Source organism: Tamandua tetradactyla, chromosome 25, assembly GCF_023851605.1.
Source record: "Tamandua tetradactyla isolate mTamTet1 chromosome 25, mTamTet1.pri, whole genome shotgun sequence".
In the NCBI taxonomy this organism is placed as follows: domain Eukaryota; kingdom Metazoa; phylum Chordata; class Mammalia; order Pilosa; family Myrmecophagidae; genus Tamandua; species Tamandua tetradactyla.
This window is the reverse complement of record NC_135351.1, coordinates 29674799-29697078: the sequence shown is the minus strand read 5'-3', so window position 1 is coordinate 29697078 and position 22280 is coordinate 29674799. Positions and strand designations below refer to the sequence as shown.

General features: G+C 40.8%; 1 protein-coding gene, 1 long non-coding RNA gene and 1 other non-coding gene across 3 annotated transcripts in view; 2 read left to right on the top strand and 1 right to left on the bottom strand.

Annotated features, from left to right (window-relative positions):
* Positions 1-72: 72 nt before the first annotated feature.
* On the top strand, positions 73-146 carry TRNAT-AGU (transfer RNA threonine (anticodon AGU)). The gene has a single exon. It is a non-coding gene; the product is annotated as a tRNA-Thr (tRNA).
* A 6733-nt stretch (positions 147-6879) lies between these two features.
* On the bottom strand, positions 6880-15091 carry BTN1A1 (butyrophilin subfamily 1 member A1). The gene is made up of 7 exons (XM_077143866.1): positions 14998-15091; positions 14381-14728; positions 11974-12255; positions 11024-11173; positions 10514-10534; positions 10397-10423; positions 6880-10022 (listed from the first exon to the last, which is right to left on the bottom strand). The coding sequence occupies exons 1-7, from the start codon at positions 15074-15076 to the stop codon at positions 9349-9351; spliced, it is 1581 nt and encodes a 526-aa protein (XP_076999981.1). The 5' UTR covers positions 15077-15091; the 3' UTR covers positions 6880-9348.
* LOC143669236 (uncharacterized) overlaps positions 14504-22280 on the top strand; it is an 11489-nt gene continuing 3712 nt past the window's right edge. The window contains exons 1-2 of the long non-coding RNA XR_013168791.1: positions 14504-14654; positions 15506-16186. This is a non-coding gene — a long non-coding RNA (uncharacterized LOC143669236). The remainder of the gene's footprint in view (positions 14655-15505; positions 16187-22280) is intronic.

The window sequence follows — 22280 nt, the reverse complement described above, 5'->3', positions numbered from 1 at the left end:
AGAGAAAATAAAGCTCAGTACAGAAACAAAGAATTTCTTTTCCTCATGGTTTTGGGAACGGACTGGTATGCGGGCTCCGTGGCTTAGCTGGTTAAAGCGCCTGTCTAGTAAACAGGAGATCCTGGGTTCGAATCCCAGCGGGGCCTTTTGTGGTGGTATTATTATTATTATTTTTTTTGCCCTGCCTCCAATTAAAGGGATGGTCTCTTCACTATTTAATCACTAATTAAAGGGATCAGTCTCTCCGGTGAGGCCTGATTAAGTTTTATACTGATCTGACAATGAAACAGTGACTATCGTTTACATAAAAGAGACAAAGAGTAGTTTGGTTTTCTTTCCCTTTTTTGTATTTCTTGGTTTCCTTATATTTTTATTCCACATTAAATATCTTTTCAAAGTCTAAAGGAAGAACCAGGAAAAGATGACAAAGCATCCAAGTTAAATTACAAGTAAGAACAGAATCTCTATTCTCTTTCCTGAGGAAATCCGAAATTGATGTTGTTTTAGTTTGTTAAAACTGCTGGAATGCAATATACCAGAAACAGGAAAAGTGATTTTTTAGAAGTTGCAAGTTTACATTTCTGAGGCCATGAAAATGTCCAAATTAAGGCACCAATAAGAGGTTACCTTCACTCAAGAAAGGCTGTTGCTGTCCAGAACACCTCTGTCAGCTGGGAAGGCACATGGCGATGTCTGTTAGCTTTCTCTCCTTATTTTATAAGGCTTCTGGGGTGGGGGGTGTTTTCCTTCACATTTCCAAAGGTTTCTGTTTGTGTCTGCTATGAAGCTTTTTCCAAAATGATTCCCTCTCAAAGGGCTCTAATAAAGGACTCCACCTTGAATGGGCGGAGACCCATCTCCATGGAAACCACCTAATCAAAAGGTGACATCCACTATTGGATGGGTCACATCTCCATGAAAACAATAAAAAAGCTCCTATCCAGTAATATCAAATCAGGGTTAAAAACATGGCTTTTCTGGGGTACTTAACAGTTTCAAACCAGCACATATGCACTCTGACAATGATATTTGTCAGGCAATATTTTTAGAAAGGTCAGTGTCTGGGATGATAGCTAAATATGTTGTTCAGAAGGCTGCCGCATCTCTGACAATTCACAGCAGCGACTGAAATCAAACCATGTACAGCAAGCTGTGATCTCACTGTTTTCTTAAAAAGAAAAAATTGTGCTGAGAAGTTTCAGAAAGGAAAATCAAAGAGAAAACAAGTCATTGTGACTTTAGGAATAACCGTCAGAGAGAAGCAGCGATTTGATTGTTAGTCACTGAAAGGCTGAGACAGACTTGAGGAGGATGTCCAGGAAGGGCCCAAGCTTCCCTCCCCCAGACTCTCCAAGAGTGAGGACAAGAAAGTCAGAAGTGGGAAAGAAGTCTGGGGTTTTACTATCAGCTGAAACCCTTTGTATCAAAACACAAGGACAGGGAAATGGAAGTTTGCTGTAACTGTTACCACCCTTTCACCCATGTCCCAAGACCCAGCTCCATCTGACTGGTGCAGGAAGTTCCACCATCCTGGATATTGTCCTCAGTACACATTATTTTATGTAAATGGTCAAGGGTTGAAATATGATCTCCTGTCTTATCTGCAGGGTGCAAAATGTCCTAATGGGTTGATGAGTAGCTTAGGAAAGAATTCTCCTTTTACAGAGATTTTCTTCTCTGGCTTGGCAGCTCAATTTCCTGCTTGTCTTTATAAGCATCAGGCAGCAGTGGAAAGGCAGATCCTCTTTTCTGATTAGAACTTCTATCTTCAACTCATACAAGCCTTTTTTCTAGGCTCAGAGTGCTGACCTCCCTCAGACTGAGTCACTGGTGCAGAGGTCAACGCTATAGCTCTACTTCATCATGTGACCAAACTTGCCTTAACCTTCACCCTCGTGCTCTATCAGACTCCAGGAACATTTCCACAAGGCTGTTTTCAGCCAAGTGGCCCTCATCAGATTGCATGGTCTGTACCTCTCACATATTGGGACTGGCTACTGAAACTGAGCGTCATTCTAGGTGGGCAGTCTCACCATCTTTCCCAAAAACTTAAAAGCCTTCTTTCATTCCTTATATGCCTTTTATCATTCATGGAAAGGATTTATGTGAAAAAGTGGTTTGCAATCAAATGCCTATTTGTCTTTTCAGTGGCTATTGGTTGAGGCAGGCACCATGCTAACCACACATGGATGAGTCATGAGCTCTGCCCTAAAGAGGATGGTGGGAAGGAACAGGCAAACAGTTCAATGCCAATTACAGTAGAGTGGTATGTAATACCACTGAGAGTACAGGGTGCTATGGGCCACATTTGAGCACTTAATCCAGACTGAGTAGAGATGGAGGGAAGTGGGACAAGACTTCATGGAAGAATTGACATCTAAGCTGTGCCAGGAAGGAGATGTAGAACTTATCCAGGCAAGAGAGAATTAGCTAGGGAGATAGAGTAGAAGAGATGCTCCAGGCCAAGGGAACAGTGTGTGTAAAGTTCTAGAGATGAGAAATGGGGATGCTTGGTTCAGATAAATAGAAACACTTAGGTGAGGGGAGTGTGCAGATTGTGAAAGTTCTCTTTGCCCAGAGGCCCTTAGGCATCCTCATCATTTGTGATGAAGACCACATGAAGACAACAGATGGACTTGATTTCCATAGTTGATAAATGCTGAAAGTTTCATGCTCTCTTTTAAAAAGTCCATGTGTTACCAAGGCAGGGCAGATGGCATTTAAATTTACAAATGGTGGATTAAATACGACATCAAGATGGGTTGCTAACACCTGTATTTATGGCAGCAGTGTTCAAGTTTTGCAATGGATGGGGGTAGCTTAAGGGTATAGTGACTGAGGAATGGAAGGGACTTCTGAGTGGCCGCAAGAAGGAATGAAGCTGGGAGGCATGCAATTTGGCAAACGAAACTTGAAGACAGTATGTTGAATGAAATAATCAAGAAACCAAAAGACAAATTGTATGATGCCTCACTAATATGGACTAATTATAATGGGCAAACTCTGAGAATTGAAGTCGAGAGCATAGGTTAAGTCTTATTGTAAAGGTTCCTAGATTGAAAGCTCTTATAGCAGTCACATCTATTCTGGTGTTGTAACTGCTATTTCTAAATTCTGAGATGCTGAGCTCTTTGTGTGTAACCTGGCTGTTACCTGGAACTTTGGGTAACACCTGAGATTAAGAGCTAGAGTTCTGCAACTATGAAAGTCAGCATTACCCCATATAGCAACTGTGGAAAACACTGAAGAAGTGATTAGACTCTGATTAGAAATATGAATGAAGCTGATCAGGGCAGGACTAAGGTAAATCAGACTAAAGGGTAAAGATGATATTAACTGTATTTTAAACTTCAACTTCTGTGTGAGACCAAAGGAAGAGATATTCATGTGGTGCAAAATTTATATTTTCTGTAGCACACTGTCTAATTTAACTTGTATGGTCACATTATTCAAACACCATAATTGTACTGAACCTTGAACAGGGATTGAAATTCCGTTGGTTTGTACAGATTGGTGTGATGCCCCAGTACATCCCAGAGTAATGTGGGCAGAAGATTATGTGAAAATGGAATGGTAAGTAGTTATGCTTGAACTCCCCCTTTGCCCAGGAAGCTACAGAGAGGAGGCAGAAAAATAACTGAGGCAGGCTGATATATCAACAGTCCTTTGCAGTACTAATTAAAACCTCTATCTCCATGGGAAAAAAGAGGAACTGTCATAAACAATGCCCAGCAAGTCTGCTTACCAGATGAGCCCATTCCTACACAAACATCCTGCCTGGGCAGCTTTTGCAGATTTATGGCACCTAAAAGACCCCCTACCCCAGGCAACTCACGTAGCTCACATCCTCCTTGCCTCCTCCTCCCTGGTCCATCATACCCAATCTTTTTCCTAAGCTGGAATAAAAACTGTCTCCCCGCCACTTTCCTTTGAGCACTTTTCTTTTAGTTCTGCTCCCACATATCACTCAGCTCAATAACCGTATTCTGCACCTTGTTTTTCAGAGTTAGTTTTTAACTTAACAATTAAAAAGTATTTGCAAAGTCCCCTTGAGGGAGTGGGGGAAAAGGTGGAAATATTAAACTTCCCCACCTGGGGAAGACCTGTTATTCTGCCATGCGTTGGGGGCTGCCAAGTTGAGGGACCAGGCCCTCAATCTTGGGGCTTGCCCTTAGGAAACTCATTCCTGCAAAGGAGAAGCTAGGCCTACTTATAATTATGCTTAAGAGTCACCCCCAGAGAACCTCTTTTGTTGCTCAGATGTGGCCTCTCTCTCTAGGTCAAATCAGCAGGTGAACTCACTGCCCTCCCCAATGCCCTCCCACATGGGACATGACTCCCAGGGGTATAAATCTCCCTGACAACATGGGGCAGGACTCTAGGCCTGAGCCTGGCCCTGTCGTCGAGGGATTGAGAAAGCTTTCTTGACTAAAAGGAAGAACAGAAATGAAACAAAATAAAGTGTCTGTGGCTGAAAGATTTCAAATAGAGTCAAGAGGTCATTCTGCGGGTTATTCTTCTGCAGTATATAGGCATTCCTTTTCAGTTTTTGGAATAGCTAGAGGCAAACAGCTGCAACTGTTGAACTGTAATCCAATAGCCTTGATTCTTGAAGAGGATTAAACTAGAGAGCTTTTAAGGTGTGACTGTGTGATTGTGAAAATCTTGTAACTGACATTCGCCTTGTCCAGTGTATGGACAGAGGATTAAAGAAAAAAAAGACAAAAAATTAAATTAATGGGGGGGCGAGGGGGGCTTGAAATCTTTTGAGTGTCCTTTTTTAATTTTTATTCATTTTTTTTGGAGTAATGAAAATGTTAAAAAATCGATTGTGATGATGAGGGCACAGGTATATGATGATACTGTGAACAACTGATTGTAAAATTTGGATGATACATGGTATGTGAATATATAATATATCTCAATAAAATTGCATTAAAAAAAGTGGGGGCAGGCCACGGTGGCTCAGCAGGCAGAGTTCTTCCCTGATGCTGGAGACCCGGGTTCGATTCCCAGTGCCTGCCCATGCAAAAAAAAAAGAAAATGGGTTGCTAAGATTTTCCTATGAGGAAGTGGAGCAGGAAGGAACTGTGTTTCCACCCCATCATTTACTGGCTTCATATCAATTTTTGCTGCCAGTCTTTGTCCTCCTAAGGGGCAGAGGTTGTACCAGATCTGCTCACTGGTGTGTCCAGCATAGGGCATGGCAAAGAGAAAATGCTCAATTATGATAAACAATGCCATTTATTGGGTGTTTATTACTTGCAAGGTATTCTTCTAAGCACTTTATGTAGAGTAGGTCATACAATCCTCATAACATCCCTATGAGGTAAGGTATTAATCTTTCCATTTTTCATGGTTTTCAAGGTTTACACATATTGTATGTGGCATGAATCAGAACTTTCATTCCTTTTTATGGAAGAATAAAAATTCATGGTATATATATAGATATAGATACGGATATAGACATACATATAGATATATTTTATTTATTCATTCATCAGTTGATGGGCATTTGGGTTGTTTCTATCTTTCGGCTATGGTGAATAAGGCTGCTATGAACATTGGTGTACCAAGTATTTTAAAAGAACTTTGGAATTTGTTTTCTTTGAATTTCTGAAAATACATTTTAAGCACAAAACTTTAAAGCATGGATGATTGGTATTCTCTTCCTAGGGATACAACGTGGTATGGGAAATGTGGGTTGAACAATGTGTGAAGAAGGGGCAATGAAAGGAGGATATTGGGTACTGAGAATATGAGAAACGATGGAAGAAAGAGCCTTTTCTGTCTGTTTCTCTAGATACAGGTAGAAGGTGGGATGCTGTGTTGCTTTTTTCTTCTCCTTTCCCTCCCTAAGACTTAGAATCTCTCTGAACCAAGGAGTCCCACCTTGGTAATTTCTCTAAATAGTTTTCTGAAGCTCCAGTCCCTGGACTAACTTAATTTGTCCTCCTACTCAACTGTGGCCTGCTCAGTGGAAGATGTTTTGGACAGGTGGCAAAGATGTGTGCTTCACTGTCCTGGTTTGGCCACACACCAGGGCCTTTAACCAAATCATGTCATTTCTTTTCAGTTTCCTCATCTCTGAAAGGAGACAGTTGGAGTGAAGGTTGGCAGTCACTTCTTATCTTCAAGTTTGATTACATTTTCCTCCTGATCCTTTCCCAGAATAAAACCTCTGCTGTCTCTTGACTTATAAGCCTGTATCATCTGCATTTTTAAACAATCTAGTCATACATTCATGGAAATATAATTTCTATAAAAATATTATGTAGCTTAGATCCCAAACTAGTAGGAAGACACCAGAACCAGAATTAAAACATAAATGGAGGTGGGGCCAGGGGGCTGGCAATGACAGAAGATGGGAAATAGATTACTGTATCCTGTTTAGCTTCAACTATAGTGAGAGCAATAAAAATAGGCCTGTCTGCTATTCAGAATTTCCACCTAAGAGCCAATGTTTGGTTTCAATTTTTTTTATGATCCTTTATGAAGGTAGCAGGGAGACTTAAAATTAGAAAAGTTGCTTTTTAGTTTAATTATGAGAATATGGGGCAGCAATGGATATAATATTTTAGTTTGAGCATAATTTGGAATTTGGAGATCTTGTGGTTTGATAAGAAACAGATCTGATTTTGATGATTTCTCAGTGGAAGCCTTACACCTTCAAGCAGGAATACAAAGTGCCTCTCCTCTGGAACAGTGTTTTCTTAAGAATATCCAAGTTTTTTTTTTTTTTTTTTTTTTTTTAATTATAAGCATACTACCATTAAAGCTTTCTTCTTTACTCCAAACATATCCTCCTACCAGGAAAAGTACTGTTAATTGGAAGGGGTGGCTTCACTCACCAATACCATGGTCATTTCCCTTCCTAGTAGTAGAAATGGAGTCACATCCAAACAGAGGCTGAGGGTCACCATTGGCACTTGAGGCCTTTTTGCAAGTAGCTGGGCTCTTGGTGCAACTGTTTCCTATGCTTGCTGCCCTAGTGAGCCCATTACATCAGACTTGGGTCTGCATCTTGGACCAGATAGAATGGCACTGCTTTTGCATTACTCTGCACACAGGTTTCTTTCCTGTTTTTGTTTCAGTTCCACTTGTTGGGATGAGGAAAGGAAGGTACAGAGGCTGCTTTCAGCAATCAGGTAGACTTATTTATTAGACAAAGACCAGGGCAATATCTATCCTGGAAAATGGAAGAATACAATGGAAATGGAAGGTATGAGCCTGGATAAAATTGCAGTTCATTGGCAAGACAGGCCATATGTATGTAGGAAAATGTCCAGGGGATAACAGAAGCATGTGCAATCAATCCAACTATTCTGACCACAGTTATACAGCATTTGGGGACTCTGAGGGGAGCCAATGTAGAAAGTCTGGGTGCAGAAAGATGAATGGTGATGTGGTGGTATGGCAATGGATGGCAGTTGAAACTAACTGGAGGTGTTTGGAGGAGTTCAGATGTTGGGATAAGGACTAAGGGGTGGAGGCTGAGACAGTGGCTGATAAAATCGTGGTGTCACTGAAGAACGATCCCTGGAAATAACCTTCATTATGGAACAGTGCTAGATCAAAAGGAACTAGGAACTTGTGGAGACAATGAAGCGAGGTTGGATGGATCCCCAGGCAAGAAAGAAACAGGAGGATGCAGAGAGGGGAACAGGGCCAAAGGCATGGCTATAGTTGTTCAAGATTCCATCATATCTCCTCTCCACTCCTACAGACCTGTCCATCCCAACTCCTTTTCACTCCCTCTTGCCAACAGCTCAGATCTCACAGAAGTAGAGTCAGTCTCTGTAGGATGTGGTATGGAAAATTTGAGATGTAGACACTAGAAACTCAAGGGGCAGGCCAGGATTCATCATTGGCCTCGGTTCATCTCCATCATAGTCCTCTCCAAGTTCTTTTATGGAATTTCAGCTGGGATCTCCCTTCCCAGCACCCTTTAACTTTTCTTCTTGCTAAAGCTTGTTCCTCTGCCTGTCCCTATTCTGGGCATCAAAACATTTCTGCCATAATGCCATGCCAACCTAAACCATCTCAATTTCTGAACTGTCCTTTGAATTTTCCCCATATCCTTCTCTATAGGATCAGGCCTCAAAATATAAGAGAACACTAGAAGCCACTTAAAAGTCATCTCACCAAAAGGAGGAAAATTCAACTTCCCCAAGTTGAATTCTTGATATTCTCACAAGCAGTGTGGACAATCAAAGCTATAGGCTGAGCCCCCAATCTTGGGGTTTGTTCATATGAAACTTAACCCCACAAAGGATAGGTCAAACTTACAAATTAAGCCTAAGAGTCACCCCCAAGAGAACCTCTTTTGTTGCTCAGATGTGGCCTCTCTCTCCAGCCAACACAACAAGCAAACTCACCACCCTCCCCCTGTCTATGTGGGATATGACTCCCAGGGGTGTGGACCTTCCTGGCAACACGGGACAGAAATCCTGGAATGAGCTGAGACTCAGCATCAAGGGATTGAGAAAACCCTTAGAATGAGCTGAGATTCAGCATCAGGGGATTGAGAAAACCTTCTTGACCAAAAGGGGGAAGAGTGAAATGAGACAAAATAAGTGTCAATGGTGGAGAGATTCCAAACAGAGTCGAGAGGTTATCCTGAGGTTATTCTTATGCATTAAATAGATATCACCTTATTAGTCAAGATGTAGTGGAGAGGCTGGAAGGAACTGCCTGAAAATGTGGAGCTGTATTCCAGTAGCCATGTTTCTTGAAGATGATTGTATAATGATATAGCTTTCACAATGTGACTGTGTGATTGTGAAAACCTTGTGTCTGATGCTTCTTTTATCTACCTCATCAACAGACGAGTAAAACATATGGAATAAAGATGAATAATAGGGGGAACAAATGTTAAAATAAATTTAGAGTGAAATGCTGGTAATCAGTGAGGGGGAGGGGTGGGGGTATGGTATGTATGAATTTTTTTCTGTTTTCTTTTTATTTCTTTTTCTGAATAGATGCAAATGTTCCAAGAAATGATCATGATGATGTATATGCAACTATATGATGATATTGTGAATTACTGACTATACATGTAGAATGGAATAATCAAAAATTACAAATGTTTGCGTTTGTTTGGTGTTTTTTGGTATTTTAAAAATTAATTTAAAAAAACCAGTCATCTCACCACCCCTCAAATATTGATACAGAAATAGATTAGGAAGTTCCTACACCCCACTCTCTCTAGCAGCAGCACAACCTTCCCAAATCTAATTCATACATCCCAACAGGAAAAAATAGCTGGGTAAAAGGGTTAGCTAAAGCTTCAAGGATGATGTAGGAGAGAGCTTAGAGCAAAGGAAAGCAGCTGAGCTGGGATATTCCTTAAGATGCCCCTTGGCTTGGTTGAGTAGGGATTAGTTTAGAATGGGCGGTATCTGAATCCGCAGAAGCAGAATCCTCCCTCATGGGGGACAGTGGGATGTCCTTAGAAAGGTCCTGGGCATCAACAACTACAGTCACCCCCTCAGGCCCACCAGCAATTGGGCAGATGGTCAGGGGCTTTTTACCAGAGGACCATAGACAGAAGAAAGGCCGGAGGGGGCCGGAGAAAGAGATCTTGGGGAAAGTGTAGATATGAGATCCAACAGTCATGTTATAGAAGGAAATGTCTCCCGATTCACAGTCCAGGAAAATCCCAACTCGGCGGGGGGCTCCTTCCAATGGGAGAGGGGTCCGGAGTGGGGTGAGTGCCCAGTACCCATTTCCATACAGCTCCACGGCCCAGAACCCATTCTCAGGAGTCATGGGGTCAAATCCTTTCTTCATCACATTCTCCCTACACACCCCGATCGCCCAGTCAGTCCTGTCTCCCACCTCCACCTCCCAGTAATGTTTCCCTGAGGTGAAGGCCTCACGACCCAAAACACAGGGCCAAGAGTCAAATCTCTCTGGATTTTCAGGAAGTTTCTGCCGTGAATCCTCCAGGCGGACCGATTTTGAGTCCTCGTACAGAAAAAGGTGGGGGTGGGCGGTGTCTGGATCCAGAGTCACATCAGCTGGAGAAAGGAGGGGAGAGGGAGAGGGACTGAGCGTCAGTGAATGCTAGAGGTACAGGACCTACCTTTTATCTTCAAAGAAATAGCTACAGTTCTTGGAGTTGACAGAATCCTCTGGAGTATAGCTGTTTGGCCTGCTCAGTGTCTCCATTGTCCCCAGAGTCCTGCCCTCATCAGCAGCCACAGGGTGTGGTAAGAGTTGACTGCAATGCCTAATAGAAACTCATTATGGGGACAGTCTCCTTTAAGGGCACTTTATGCCCCTTGAGGGCCATTTGTTATCACTTCTGACCTCTCTGTCACCATCACTGAAATGGTATTAATATTTTCATCTGCAAGTATCATAAGCCCCTGAGAAGCTCAAAGCCACTGACCTGCATGCAATGTAGCCTTTTTCCATTCTGCAATGAAAGAGAGAGGTAATCATTGACAGTTTACATAACACAAGAGGAAAAACCTTGTGGACGAAACAGTAAGAAGACAGAACTTACCGAGCTCTTCCAGGAGTCTCTCTGGAAAACAAATATAAATACCTAAATGGCCTTCTATAGTAGACATGAGGAAAGGGACAAAACTGGTGTGGGAAATACACAAAGGATGAACTGTCTTATTAATGAATACCTGATTACTGAAACATGATCGGTAAATCAAGAACAAGGATTTTGCTTTGTTTTGTTTTCTAAGAAATATGCAGGAAGTTCCTATTACAATGGGATCAGATCCATTATAAGAGATTCTTACTGGGAAACAGGGTCTGAGGGTGAGTAGTGAGTAAATATCAGGGCTAAGATGTCAATTAGAATTGATTCTGAATCTTCCTGTGCCACAACCCCCCATTCTTATTCTTTATTTTGGGTATTTGTGACATTAGAATCTATGATACCTTCCAAATTTGAGAATTCTAAAATAAAACACCTTCCATTTGGAAGTAATCTTAAAGAACTTGAATGCAACCCCCATCTGAAGCACTCTGATAAGGAGCCTAGGATTCTATGATTTACCTTTAGAGCTGAATTCATCCTTCCTCTCTCTGGATCTTTCCTTGTATAGTCTCCAGGTGAAAAATATGGACCCAATACTGAGGAGTCCTAGGAACATCAAAATGACAGCCACAGCCACCATCCAGGGAGTCAGGTTTGGAAAGAAGGGAGCTAAAACAAAATCCCCAGAAAGGACATTTGTTGAAAAACTCCAAGCAAGTCCAGCTTCCAGATTCCAAGGAGTGACCTGCATCACTGTCCCACCCTCGAATGGCAAGCACAGTGGCTTCAGTGCCACTCCAATGCCACTCTAAGCTTTTCAGAAAATTTTTGATTCATGGAAGAGAGAGCAGAGAAATAGAGGAATAAAGACAAACAAGAGTTATCATGGGACAGGATCTGTGAAATAAAGAATAGAATTCACATCTTCATGAAAATTACTCCTTAAGTATCATTGTAGAATGGAAGCCAAGGGAATGAGAGAGATGAATAAAGAAGAGGAAATGGCACCTCTATGTGTAACAGAAGGGACCTAAAATAATGTCCAAAGAATAAGGAGTGGTCCCTGCCTGAGCCAGAAGTTATGTCTGGGAGGTTCTGCTTCCCTGAGGACCTCAGAAACCTGGACAGAACTAACACGGGCTGGGGAAGGACATGGGTGAAAATAGTAAAACAAGAAAAATAATCTACTTAAGGACGGAAGGCTCTGGATGAGGCAGGCCCCAAAGGACAAGGCTTTTCTGCTTAAGATGTATCTCTTTAGATGAAAAATCTGGAATTTCTATGAAATTTAGGTAGAGTTTGTAACTTCAGAATGTTTATTCTTTTAGTGAATTTGGCAGGGCTTCTTCAAAATCAGTGGGCAGGAGGTGAAGTGGGGGAAGTGTACTATTCTTTCCACACAAAGAAGGCATCTCAGGTGGTTTGGTCGTGAAGTTGTGTCAACACAACAAAGCATTGATTCTGCTGACCTGGTATGGAAATCCCTACTTCTTTCTCCTGGCCAAGAAGGAGATTCTGAATGCAGCAGGACACATTCTCCAGGGAGATGTCTCTGATGATCATTGAAGCTGCCACAGTGAACAAGCCTTCTTCATTAGGATTCTTGGACTCTGATGTGGATGGAAATTTCTCTCCCTCAGGAGTTCTCCACAGCACCTGGGGCTCTGGGTACCATCCAACTGAGGTGCACTCCAGCCGGATTTCTCCATTCTCTTGAACTTCCATATGGATGTGAGGATCAGAGCCCAGAGCTATGGAGAGAGAAGTTGGCTTTAGTTCTTCAGTGACTACTTTTCTGGAGACCTTAAAAACACAAGGCTCCATAGTTTGAAAAGAGATATAGACATAGCTAGCTAGAGGCAAAAGGGAACTGGGAATGGGTAGGACTCATCTCCATAACTCATTACACAAGGAACCTGAAGTATCAGTTAAGGGGATTTCATATACCTTAGCAGAGAGGGATGTCATGTTGGAATGTAGTTACTGGCCATAGACCTTAGGAAAGGACAGACATTTGAAGTCCTTTGACAGCAATTTGATGGACGGGCACGAGGGCTGCTTGTCCAGCCAGAAGGAATGCAAGACAATGGTTTAGAGCCGAGTAAGTGATCTAGGTTGGGAGCGCCAGCAGTCAGGATGATGATCTCTGGTTTGAAATACTAAGAGAAGGCTTTGGAGAGAAGGAGAACTAGGACAGATGCTTAAGGTTTTACAATGAAGGAGTACCCTTGAGAAGAGGAATTGGAGGTTCTTTGCACTGAGATCACTGTTGAAGATTTGTTTCCTTTATCTGTTAAGGAATTTTCTTAAATGGTTTCAACCTCAACTTCCCTCAAAAAATTATGTCATTTTGTGTGATTGTGAAAACCTTGTGTCTGATGCTCCTTTTATCTACCTTGTCAACAGACGAGTAGAACATATGGGATAAAAATAAATAATAGGGGGAAGAAATGTTAAAATAAATTTAGTTTGAAATGCTAGTGATCAATGAAGGCAAGGGGTAAGGGGTATGATAGGTATAATTTTTTTTTTCTTTCCTGAATTCGTTTCATTTCTTTTTCTATTGTCTTTTTGTTTCTTTTTCTGAATTAATGCAAATGTTCTAAGAAATGATGAATATGCAACTAGGTGATGATATTGTGAATTACTGATTATGTATGTTTTATTTTGTTTCTTATTTTTTTAATTAATAAATAAATTTAAAAAATTGTCATAAAGCCTTCTTTTCCTGTTCTGCCTAATTATTTTCTTACAACTCCACAGAGTACAGGAAAAATACCAAGCTGCAGAGAAACTTCCTTAAACACATGTCCACAATCCATGGTTTAAATCCATATTCCAAGTTTGTGTGTATATGTGAGAATGTGTATATTTTTTTCTTGAAAGAGGTTGTCACTTGCAACAGATTCTCAAAGGTGTCTGTGACTCATAAAGGGTAAAAATCACAGTTTTACATTGTCAAATCTTTAGGTTTTTATAAGAAACCTTTATAAACAATGTTCACAGGGACGCAGATTTCACCCAAATGTTATCATTATTTGAATGATAAAATGGCCATGTATTATTATATTGTATAGTTTAGAGCAGTCTAAAGCAAAATAATAATATCTTAAAGTGAATATAATGCTCTTAGAGTTGACAAGGCAGTTTCTTGGGTACTGTCCAATTTTATTTCATTCTTGCATAATCCTTCCAGACAGGTGCTTCCCAGCTTTACAATAGGAAGAACAGCTTAGAAGGTGATTTGTTGATGCCATTTGCTAGTAACACCTCAATACATCACCTTCTCTTGAATGCCTACCACTATTCTTATTATTCACCCTGAATTTTGACTGGATGCAAAAAACGAAACAAAAGCAAAACTTTTTCTCTGTGAATCAAGAATATTACAAAAGACTGCCATGCGCTATGACTTCAAGAAATAAGTCCTTAGAGACTAATTCTAGAGCAGCCTCAAAGTATGCACCTGGGGTGCTCCTCCCAACCTTTCTGCCATCATGAAAAAGAGACACAACTTAAATGTCTAACCCTGGGACTTGACTAGGAGAATTGTAGTGAACTCCTATAAAAGAAGGTATGACAGCCATTACATCTTACATTTATCTAATTAAATGCTTATCCTATAACTGAGGGGGGAACACAGGGGATACGTGATATAAAGCTCTGTAAGGGCTTGCAGAGCTCTTCCCCATGCTCTCAATTTCTCCCCCATGCTCAATTCAAACCCTCTTCTCTCTCACCTCCTACTCTAAGGCGCTCACCACCTCCAATCTACAAAGGGATTTAAAGAATGAAGCTGGTATTTTCCAAAGTAACTGTACAGGACAATATAGCGTTATGGGCGTCACCGGGGGAAGTCTAAACCTGTCCACTCACCGGCCACCTTCAACCGCACGGTGGACTCTTCGTAGCTTTGGTCATCCTTGAAAAAACAGCGGTACTCGCCGTCATCCGAGGGGCGCACGCCGCGGATCCGCACAGCTACGCGCCCAACGGCCAGGTCGCGCGCCACCAGCGCCGTTCTGCCCCGGTATTCCAGCATCTGCTCTGCCTCCTGCTGTCGCCCGTCCCGGTGCACCAGCACCGCCTGCGAGACCTTGTTCCGGAACCAGCGCAGCTCCATGTGCTCCGCGCTCACGTTTGGAGACAGGTGACAGGGCAGCTCGGCATCTTCACCCACCCTGGCCACGATGGGCTCTGGGGGTCCGATCACGTCAAAGTGAGCTGCAAAACCCAGAAAGGTCACACAGGATGTGGAGATGGGGGGCGAGTACTGGGGCAGAAGAAGCTCCCGAAAAGCGAACGTCCTCACACGTCTCTTACTCCTCCAGGGGTCTTGCGGCCTCCATCTGGACCCCAGAGACAGTTGCTGGACAGGTCCACTTGGGATTATTAAGCATTTATGAAGACATTTCTACCTAGCCTGGGGGGTAGGGGTTGCGGTTTGGAGAGAGACACAGAGAAAGAGAGGAGAGGAGAGATGGGAGATGTACCTGAATGCAATTGCGGCAGCTGGAGGAGAATGATGGTGAGAAGACATCTGGGGTGGTAGAAGCTTGGCAAAACTGCCATGTCCGACCTCTCTGGGGCCACAAATATTGGTGTGAGTCCTTCAGGAGCTTGAGCCTAAAAGATGGATGATAGGAGGTCATCACGGGCTGTGTAGACCTATTTGGCACTTTCCTCCTAAGGATCCTACCCAATGTGAAGTGTCCCCATCAATTGCATCTGGAGCCTCCTCTCCTCCCTCCTCCTAGTGCAACTTCTCCCTCTACTCTGCCACACCCACACCCACACCCATCCACCACCATCAGATTAATTGAGCATCTATAAAACCACAAAATGGGCCCTAAAGCCCCAAAAGAGATGTTGGCGAAGGACGTTGTAGGCATAGTATGCATTAGATTAGTGTGTTTCATATAAATAAATGAACAAATCTTGCAATCACTGCACTAAAATTAGCCTTCTTTCGAATATAATAATTTGGTTTTTTGCTTTTAGCAAAGATGACAAAGTCTGGAGGCAGAGATGAAGACCGAGGAAATGAATTGGAGGGGAAAAGAGATACTGTTGGAAGATGGAAACGGAAGGGTTACTGAAGAAGCCAAAGGTCTTGAAGAGTAGAGGACTTAGGACTCAAGAGGGTAGAGTTGGAGGGAAAGAAGAATACCTTCCTGATCCCTCACTCTTAGAGGGGCTGGAGTAATCGCAGATACTGACCTTGAAGTAGAAAAGCCACTACTGAGCCTCTGCTAACAAATGAGAAAGATGGTTATGGCCCCAGGGGCAAAAATTAAAGGCCAACAGGAGGAGGAAGGGGGAAGTGCTCTCAGAAAAGCCTGCCCCTGATAGCCAGGTGCGTTCATTCTTGAAAAAAAAAAAGTTTTCCAGAGAGTTGAAGCATTTGTGGATCTGTGGTCTTCAGCTCAGAGATTAGGCTATATATATCCAACAATGAGCTGGACTGAAAAAAAGAGAGAAGAGAGTGTAAAATGAAGAGGACCAAGAAACACTAAAATGAGATATGGGGCTCTAGGCCAGTTAATTCATCTCTCCAAGCTTCACGTCTTTCATCTCTAAAATGGAACTATTGTTAATAATACCTTCCTTGCAGAAGTGTCGGTTGGATTTAATGAGCTTAAACATGTCAAGTGCTTAACACTTGATAGGGGCTCAGAAGAGGTAGGTAACTATTCTATTATTATTTCTGTGAGTTGAAAAATGAAAGAGTAGGGGCCAAGGTAGCAGTAGACTCCATCTCAGCACTGGTAGTCCTCTTTGTCGCTGTCCTCACTCTTGCTGCTACATCTGTTAGTACAACTCCATTGGAGTCCACCCTTAAAGAACGCCTGGAGTGTGCCCGCCCACCAGACAGGAGTTGATTTTCCAGGCCACAAAGTTGCTTCCCTGCCAAGGTTACCTTCTTCAAAGCAGTTCACGAGGCCTGTGATTTCTTATGGGGCAAAACACCTTCTTGTTATAAAAAAAAATTAGAAAAATACAAAAAAATATTAAAAGGAAAGTAAAAATCACCCCAACTACCATAAATGAATGATCACCTCTGTTCACATTTTGGTATACTTCCTTCTAGCTTTTGTTCTTTGCTTATATATATCATAAAAACAGAATCAATCAGGCTTTTTGCATTAGTGAAAGCATTGTTAATAGCTGTATAATATCACATTGTTTATTCATGTACTTCATATGACCATTTCAAGATTGTGGGGTGCTTTTTTTCCTGTTATAAATAATGTACCTTATACATACTGAAATCTTTGATAACTTCCTGATAAACTTCCTCATAAATTCCCAGAAATATAATCATCAGGTCAAAGAGTATGAGCATATTACCAAAGTCCCTTCCTGAAATGTTGACCCTGTCACACCATCAATGGAAGTGACCTTGTCACTTAATTCCTACTAGCACTGAGGGTTATTATTTCTCATCTTCGCTAATGGGATGGATGGAAGTTTATCAAATTATTATTTTACTATACATTTATAGGACCGCGAGGGTTGAACACTCTCCATGGGTCTATTAGCCATTTAATGTGTTTCACAGGTTTGGTAGCCTTTACTATATTCTGGAATTGAATTTTTCAGGCCAATTGTCCATTTTTCTTTAGACTGGTCCTGTGCTGTTTCTTACCAATCTGAACAAACTTTTTACAAATTAAAAGTCTCAGTCTTTGATTATATTTGTGGTAAATGTCCTTCCCTGCCCGTTTGTTATTTGCCTTTTAATTTGGGTTTTGATTAATAGAAACGAAAGACAACTGCTCCAGTTGACCCACTAGACTGCCAGGAAAATGATTTTTTTCCCAAATGCAAATCTGATCATGTTGCTTTCTGCTTAAAAAATTTCTCCATATCTCCCTAGTGACCCCAGCACCAAGTTCAGGCACAATATTCTGGTCAACAGGATGCTGTAAGATCTGGCAGGCCCATGCTGCCTTCTTTTCAGCCTCTTTTCCCTCCCCTCCTATACCTACCCACTGCAAAATTTGGAAAGAGGTATGGTTATCTCAACCTACAATACTCTTTTGGGTTTCCAAATAGTAGCATTTGTATCCACCCTTCTTAGAACATACTGTCCCTTATATCTGTGTGACAAGCTCCTATTCTTCTCTCAAAAGCCACACTTTCTGCACCCTATTCCGAAGAAAGCAAATGCAGTTCCATTTCTCATTGGGCTTTTTCTTCCTTCACTCGTACTTCAGTGTGATCCCATCCAAGCACCCTAAACACAGGGGTTGTAGGACACAGCCTTGCAGTGCTGCCCAACTCATGTGTGAAAAATCTGTGAAGTCTTGGGCTTATTTATAAATTTAAAGGAAATTAGAGCATTTTAGTTAAACAATGAATTTTAACAAACTACATATGGGGTTTAAATATGACTCTGGTTAGTCCTTGCCCTTTCCAAGTGAAATCAATTCTCCAGGAAGGTGGGTCGGTTTATCCTATGAGATAGACAACCTCCTGGCCCAGCTCTCCTGGCATACACTTGACCTGAACCTTAGTTTGAGAAGAAAATGTGTTTATTGTCATCTTTTGTTTCTAAGCCTGTCTTCATCTCATATTTGTCTTCCTTATCTTCTCTTGAATATACAGACAGAAATAGAGTTTCCAGCTTAAATCAAACTAGCCTCCCTTTGACCCTACTAATCTGAAATGTCCCTGCTCCATTCTCAGTTACCCTTCATGCTTAACTTTCTGAAGTTAACCTATAATTGACTTCCCCTTCCTTATCTCCCTCTTTTTTTCTTTGGCTCAGTCCAACTAGAATTTTATCCACTGTTCCACATTGTAAAAAATCTAGTAGGATATTTTCTTTTTGTGTGTGTATGGGGGGGCAGCATTTTTATTTGTACTCAAGGAAACCAGACTGAAAAGAAAGGCGCAGGGAAATAGAGAGTGAATGGTATTTAAAACTCAAGCTACTATATGGCAGCCATGATTACGACTGAATAACACCTCAGTCATTTGACAGAAATCCAAGGGTCTTGGACAATGAAAGGCAGGATCTGTCAGTTTTTCAAGACTCAATCAAAGAATAGGGTCTTTGTGATATGGAACTACTATTAGGAAGTTCCTGCTATTTCCAGTCCCACTGGAAAATCTGACTCTAGATAAACTTTGCTCCTTCCAAGTGAAATCAACTCTCCAGAACAATGAGCCAGGTTTATCCTGAATGAACTTGAATAAATTTCCAAGTACATTGTCAGAAGTAGTTATCGAATAGATTTTAAAACTTGATCCTTTTAGACATGGAAATCATTTGATAAATGTGATGTGTTCCATATGGGACCAAGTCTAATGGCAAAATGCCTGTGTGTGTGTTTTCTCCCCTCTTCTTCACCACACTGTTCAGATCTCTCAGTGTTGTCATGTTGTCAAATCCAGTGGGTATTCTCATCTTCGACTGACAACTTTCACCAGCTTTTTACTGAGGGAACCACTTGTTCCTTTTCTTTTTAAAATGTTTTTGTTCTATTGAAGTAATACATACAAAAAGATTTTCTTAAAAGTCAGAGTGCAAAGAGTTTTTAACAGAAGCATCAGCCCCACTCCCATCCTATCCCTTTGCAAAGAATCACTTCAAATACTTAGTTGTTTTATCTTTTATTTATCTACATATTCCTCAAGACAATAACATATTTATGCTGCAATTTTTTTAACTTTTTAAACTTTTTTACTGTGAAATAAAATTCATATAAAAAACAATACATTTCCAAGTACATTTTAACAAGTAGTTCACAGAATAGATTACAAAGTTTGGTATGGGTTATAGTTCCACAATTTTTAGTTTTTTCTCCTAGTTGCTCCAAGACACTGGAGACCAAAAAAAAAATCAATATAATGACTCAAAAGTCATGTTCATTTGTTAAATCCTATCTTCTCTGTAATACTCCTCCTTCTCTTTAAATAACATATATACATAAAAGCAATAAATTTCAAAGTACATCACCACAATTAATTGTAGAACAGATTTCAGAGTTTAGTGTGGGTTACAATTCCACAATTTTCGGTTTTTACTTCTAGCTGCTCTAAGGTACTGGAGGCTAAAAGAAATATCAGTATAATGATTCAGCACTCATACTTGTTTGTTAAACCCAACTTTCTCTGTATAACTTCACCATCACCTTTGATCTTTCTCCCACTCTTTAGGGGTATTTGGGCTACGCCCATTCTAACTTTCTTATGTTGGAAGGGGCTGTTGATTATATAGGATAGAGGGATGGAACTAGTTGATGTTCTGAAAAGTCTGGCCCCTCCACATTTCAGGACTTATCTGGTCCAGAGACCTGTCTGGAGGTTGTAGGTTTTGGAAAGTTACCATAGTGTATGGAACCTTTGTAGAATCTTATAAATTGCCCTGAGTGTTCTTTAGGATTAGCTGGAATGGTTTTGGTTGGGGTTTGGCAAGTTATGATGGGTAGCAATGTCTAACTGAAGCTTGTGTAAGAGTGACCTCCAGAGTAGCCTCTCAACTCTACTTAAACTCTCTCAGCCACTGTGATCTTATTTGTTATACTTCTTTTCCCCCTTTTGGTCAGAATGGTATTGTATATCCCATGATGCCAGGCCCCAGCTCATCCCTGGGAGTCATCTCCCATGCGCTCAGGGAGACTTTCATCCCTGGATGTCATGTCCCACATAGGGGGGACAGCAGTGGTTTCACATGCAAAGTTGGGCTTAGAGAGAGAGAGAGAGAGAGAGAGAGAGAGAGAGGCCACATCTGGGCAACAAAAGAAGCTGAGTTTATAGGTAGGCTAAGCTCCTCCCCTACACACATAAGCTTCACAAGAGCAAGCCTCAAGATCAAGGACTTGGCCTATTGATTTGGGTGTCCCTAATGTTTAGCACAGTATCCAGGGTTTCCTGGTTGTAAAGTTTAATAGTTCCATAGTTTTTCTCCCATCCCTCAAGGGCCTTTGCCAATTCGTTTTGATTCTCTGCTTAATATACTCTGGGATGTATCCAGGCATCGCATTAAGTTGTACAGGATTAAAGGCTCTCATTCTTATTCTGGACTTCCTGTGTTTGGATTGCTTAAATGATCTATCCAGACAGGTTGAGTTACGTTATGTGCTACAGAAAATTTATGTTCTGGACATAATAAAACTCTCTTCCTTTGGTCTAATAGAGTAGGTGAAGTTTTAAAATGTAGGCAATGTCTTCCTTACCCCTGTATTCTGAATTGCCTTAATCCTGACCTGATCGGCTTCATTCTTATCTCTAAATACTAGATTGCAATTTCTTGATATATCCATTTTTAGATATTACTTTTCGATGCCCTGCTATGTTCAATGATGATTTAGCTCTCATACACCACCATTAAAAATATATCCCAACTTTTTTTTGGTTTTGTTTTTACATTAATGCTTTATTATCAGCTTCTATATTAGATCTTCTGACCTTATTTACATTTACTATGAAATTTCTTATTAGCCTGTGAACTCAAAGGCACTCAATTCAGAGGTTATAAAGACCTGGGCTGAAGTAGGAAATAGGATTCCCAACTAAAATTTGAACATAAATAATTATAAAGATTAGAAAATATGAAAATGTTTAAAGTATAATATCTGGTACGTAAATAATTCACGACCTAATAATGTTGTATAGAATGTCAAAGAAAAGATCATGTAAGGCAGAAGTAGCGCCCCATAAAATCAAACTGATTTTTCCCCATTCAAGTTCATTTGAAGGCCTGAAGCTGATTTTTTTTGTTGTTAAAATCCTAGGAAAGGTAAAGAAAAAGCAAAATAAAATAGTACGAAAATGTTTAAGGTAAAACAAAAGGTCCTCAAATTTAGTTTCCAATACCATGAGAAAGTATTTAACCATTGAAAACAAGTATCAATTGGGAAGATGATATAAGAATGGGAGGAATCATAATGAGCAACTGAAAGAATTAAAGGACGGTTTTTAAATGCTCCAACTCAAAAGAACATTTAGAGGTGGCCGTTCAAATTATTCCATTAGCATTCTTCTTCTCAAATAGTAAGTTTACAAAAGGATAGCTGAGGTTCTAACTAACTTTAGATATGGTAAAGGTTTAGGTCAAAAATTAAATTAGTATTTATGTGGTTGCAGAGAAATGTGGAATTTACCTAAAGCAATGTCCTATTGATACTAAATCAAAAGCATGAGTCAACATCTTTATAACATAAGTGGTTTTACAGATATTTTCTTGGCTTTAAACTTTTTTTCACATATGCATAGAAATATAATGAGGATAATAATAGTCTTCTGCATTAGCTGCTATAGTTCATAAGGCCTTTGTCATTGTTAGTCACCTTAGATGTGGTTATCGGTAGGGCCATTCAGCTGAGGCCCTAAAAGTTTTCAAAGTGCTGTTTCCACCTGATGAGATCCTCAGTGTTCTGGATTTTCTGGGTGATGATTTTCAGTTCTCTTTTCTGATGATATATACAGGAAGTTGCAACAGATATATAAAGGGAAGATTAGAAGCCTGCTGATATTCCAACTTTTGCTCATGGTTTCCAATGCTTATATGGCCATTGTTTTATAGAACCAAGTAGCATATATGATTACATTTATTTTCATGTGTAACCTCTTGCATTTTTTTGTGTGGGGGAGAATTAAATGGTTTATCTTTTTCCTTTGTTTAATTTTCTTGTTCCCATCACAAAATTGCCCCCCTCCTCCAACAGCTGCTCAGTGCAGCTCCAGAGTGAAACATATCAGATAATTATTACCTCCACTCCATGCCTCCCAAAGCAGCATATGCATCATGGGAGGATCTTGTTAA

What these genes read in the sequence shown, in the direction of transcription:
- BTN1A1 (XM_077143866.1), bottom strand. Translation starts at nt 15,076, where the DNA reads ATGGCAGTTTTGCCAAGCTTCTACCACCCCAGATGTCTTCTCACCATC. An exon ending in AGTAGGGATTTCCATACCAG is followed by an intron (nt 11,174 to 11,973) that starts GTCAGCAGAATC and finishes ATTTTGTTTTAG; the next exon opens with CTCCCTTCTTTCCAAACCTG. An exon ending in GGATGAATTCAGCTCTAAAG is followed by an intron (nt 10,535 to 11,023) that starts GTAAATCATAGA and finishes TTTGTTTTCCAG; the next exon opens with AGAGACTCCTGGAAGAGCTC.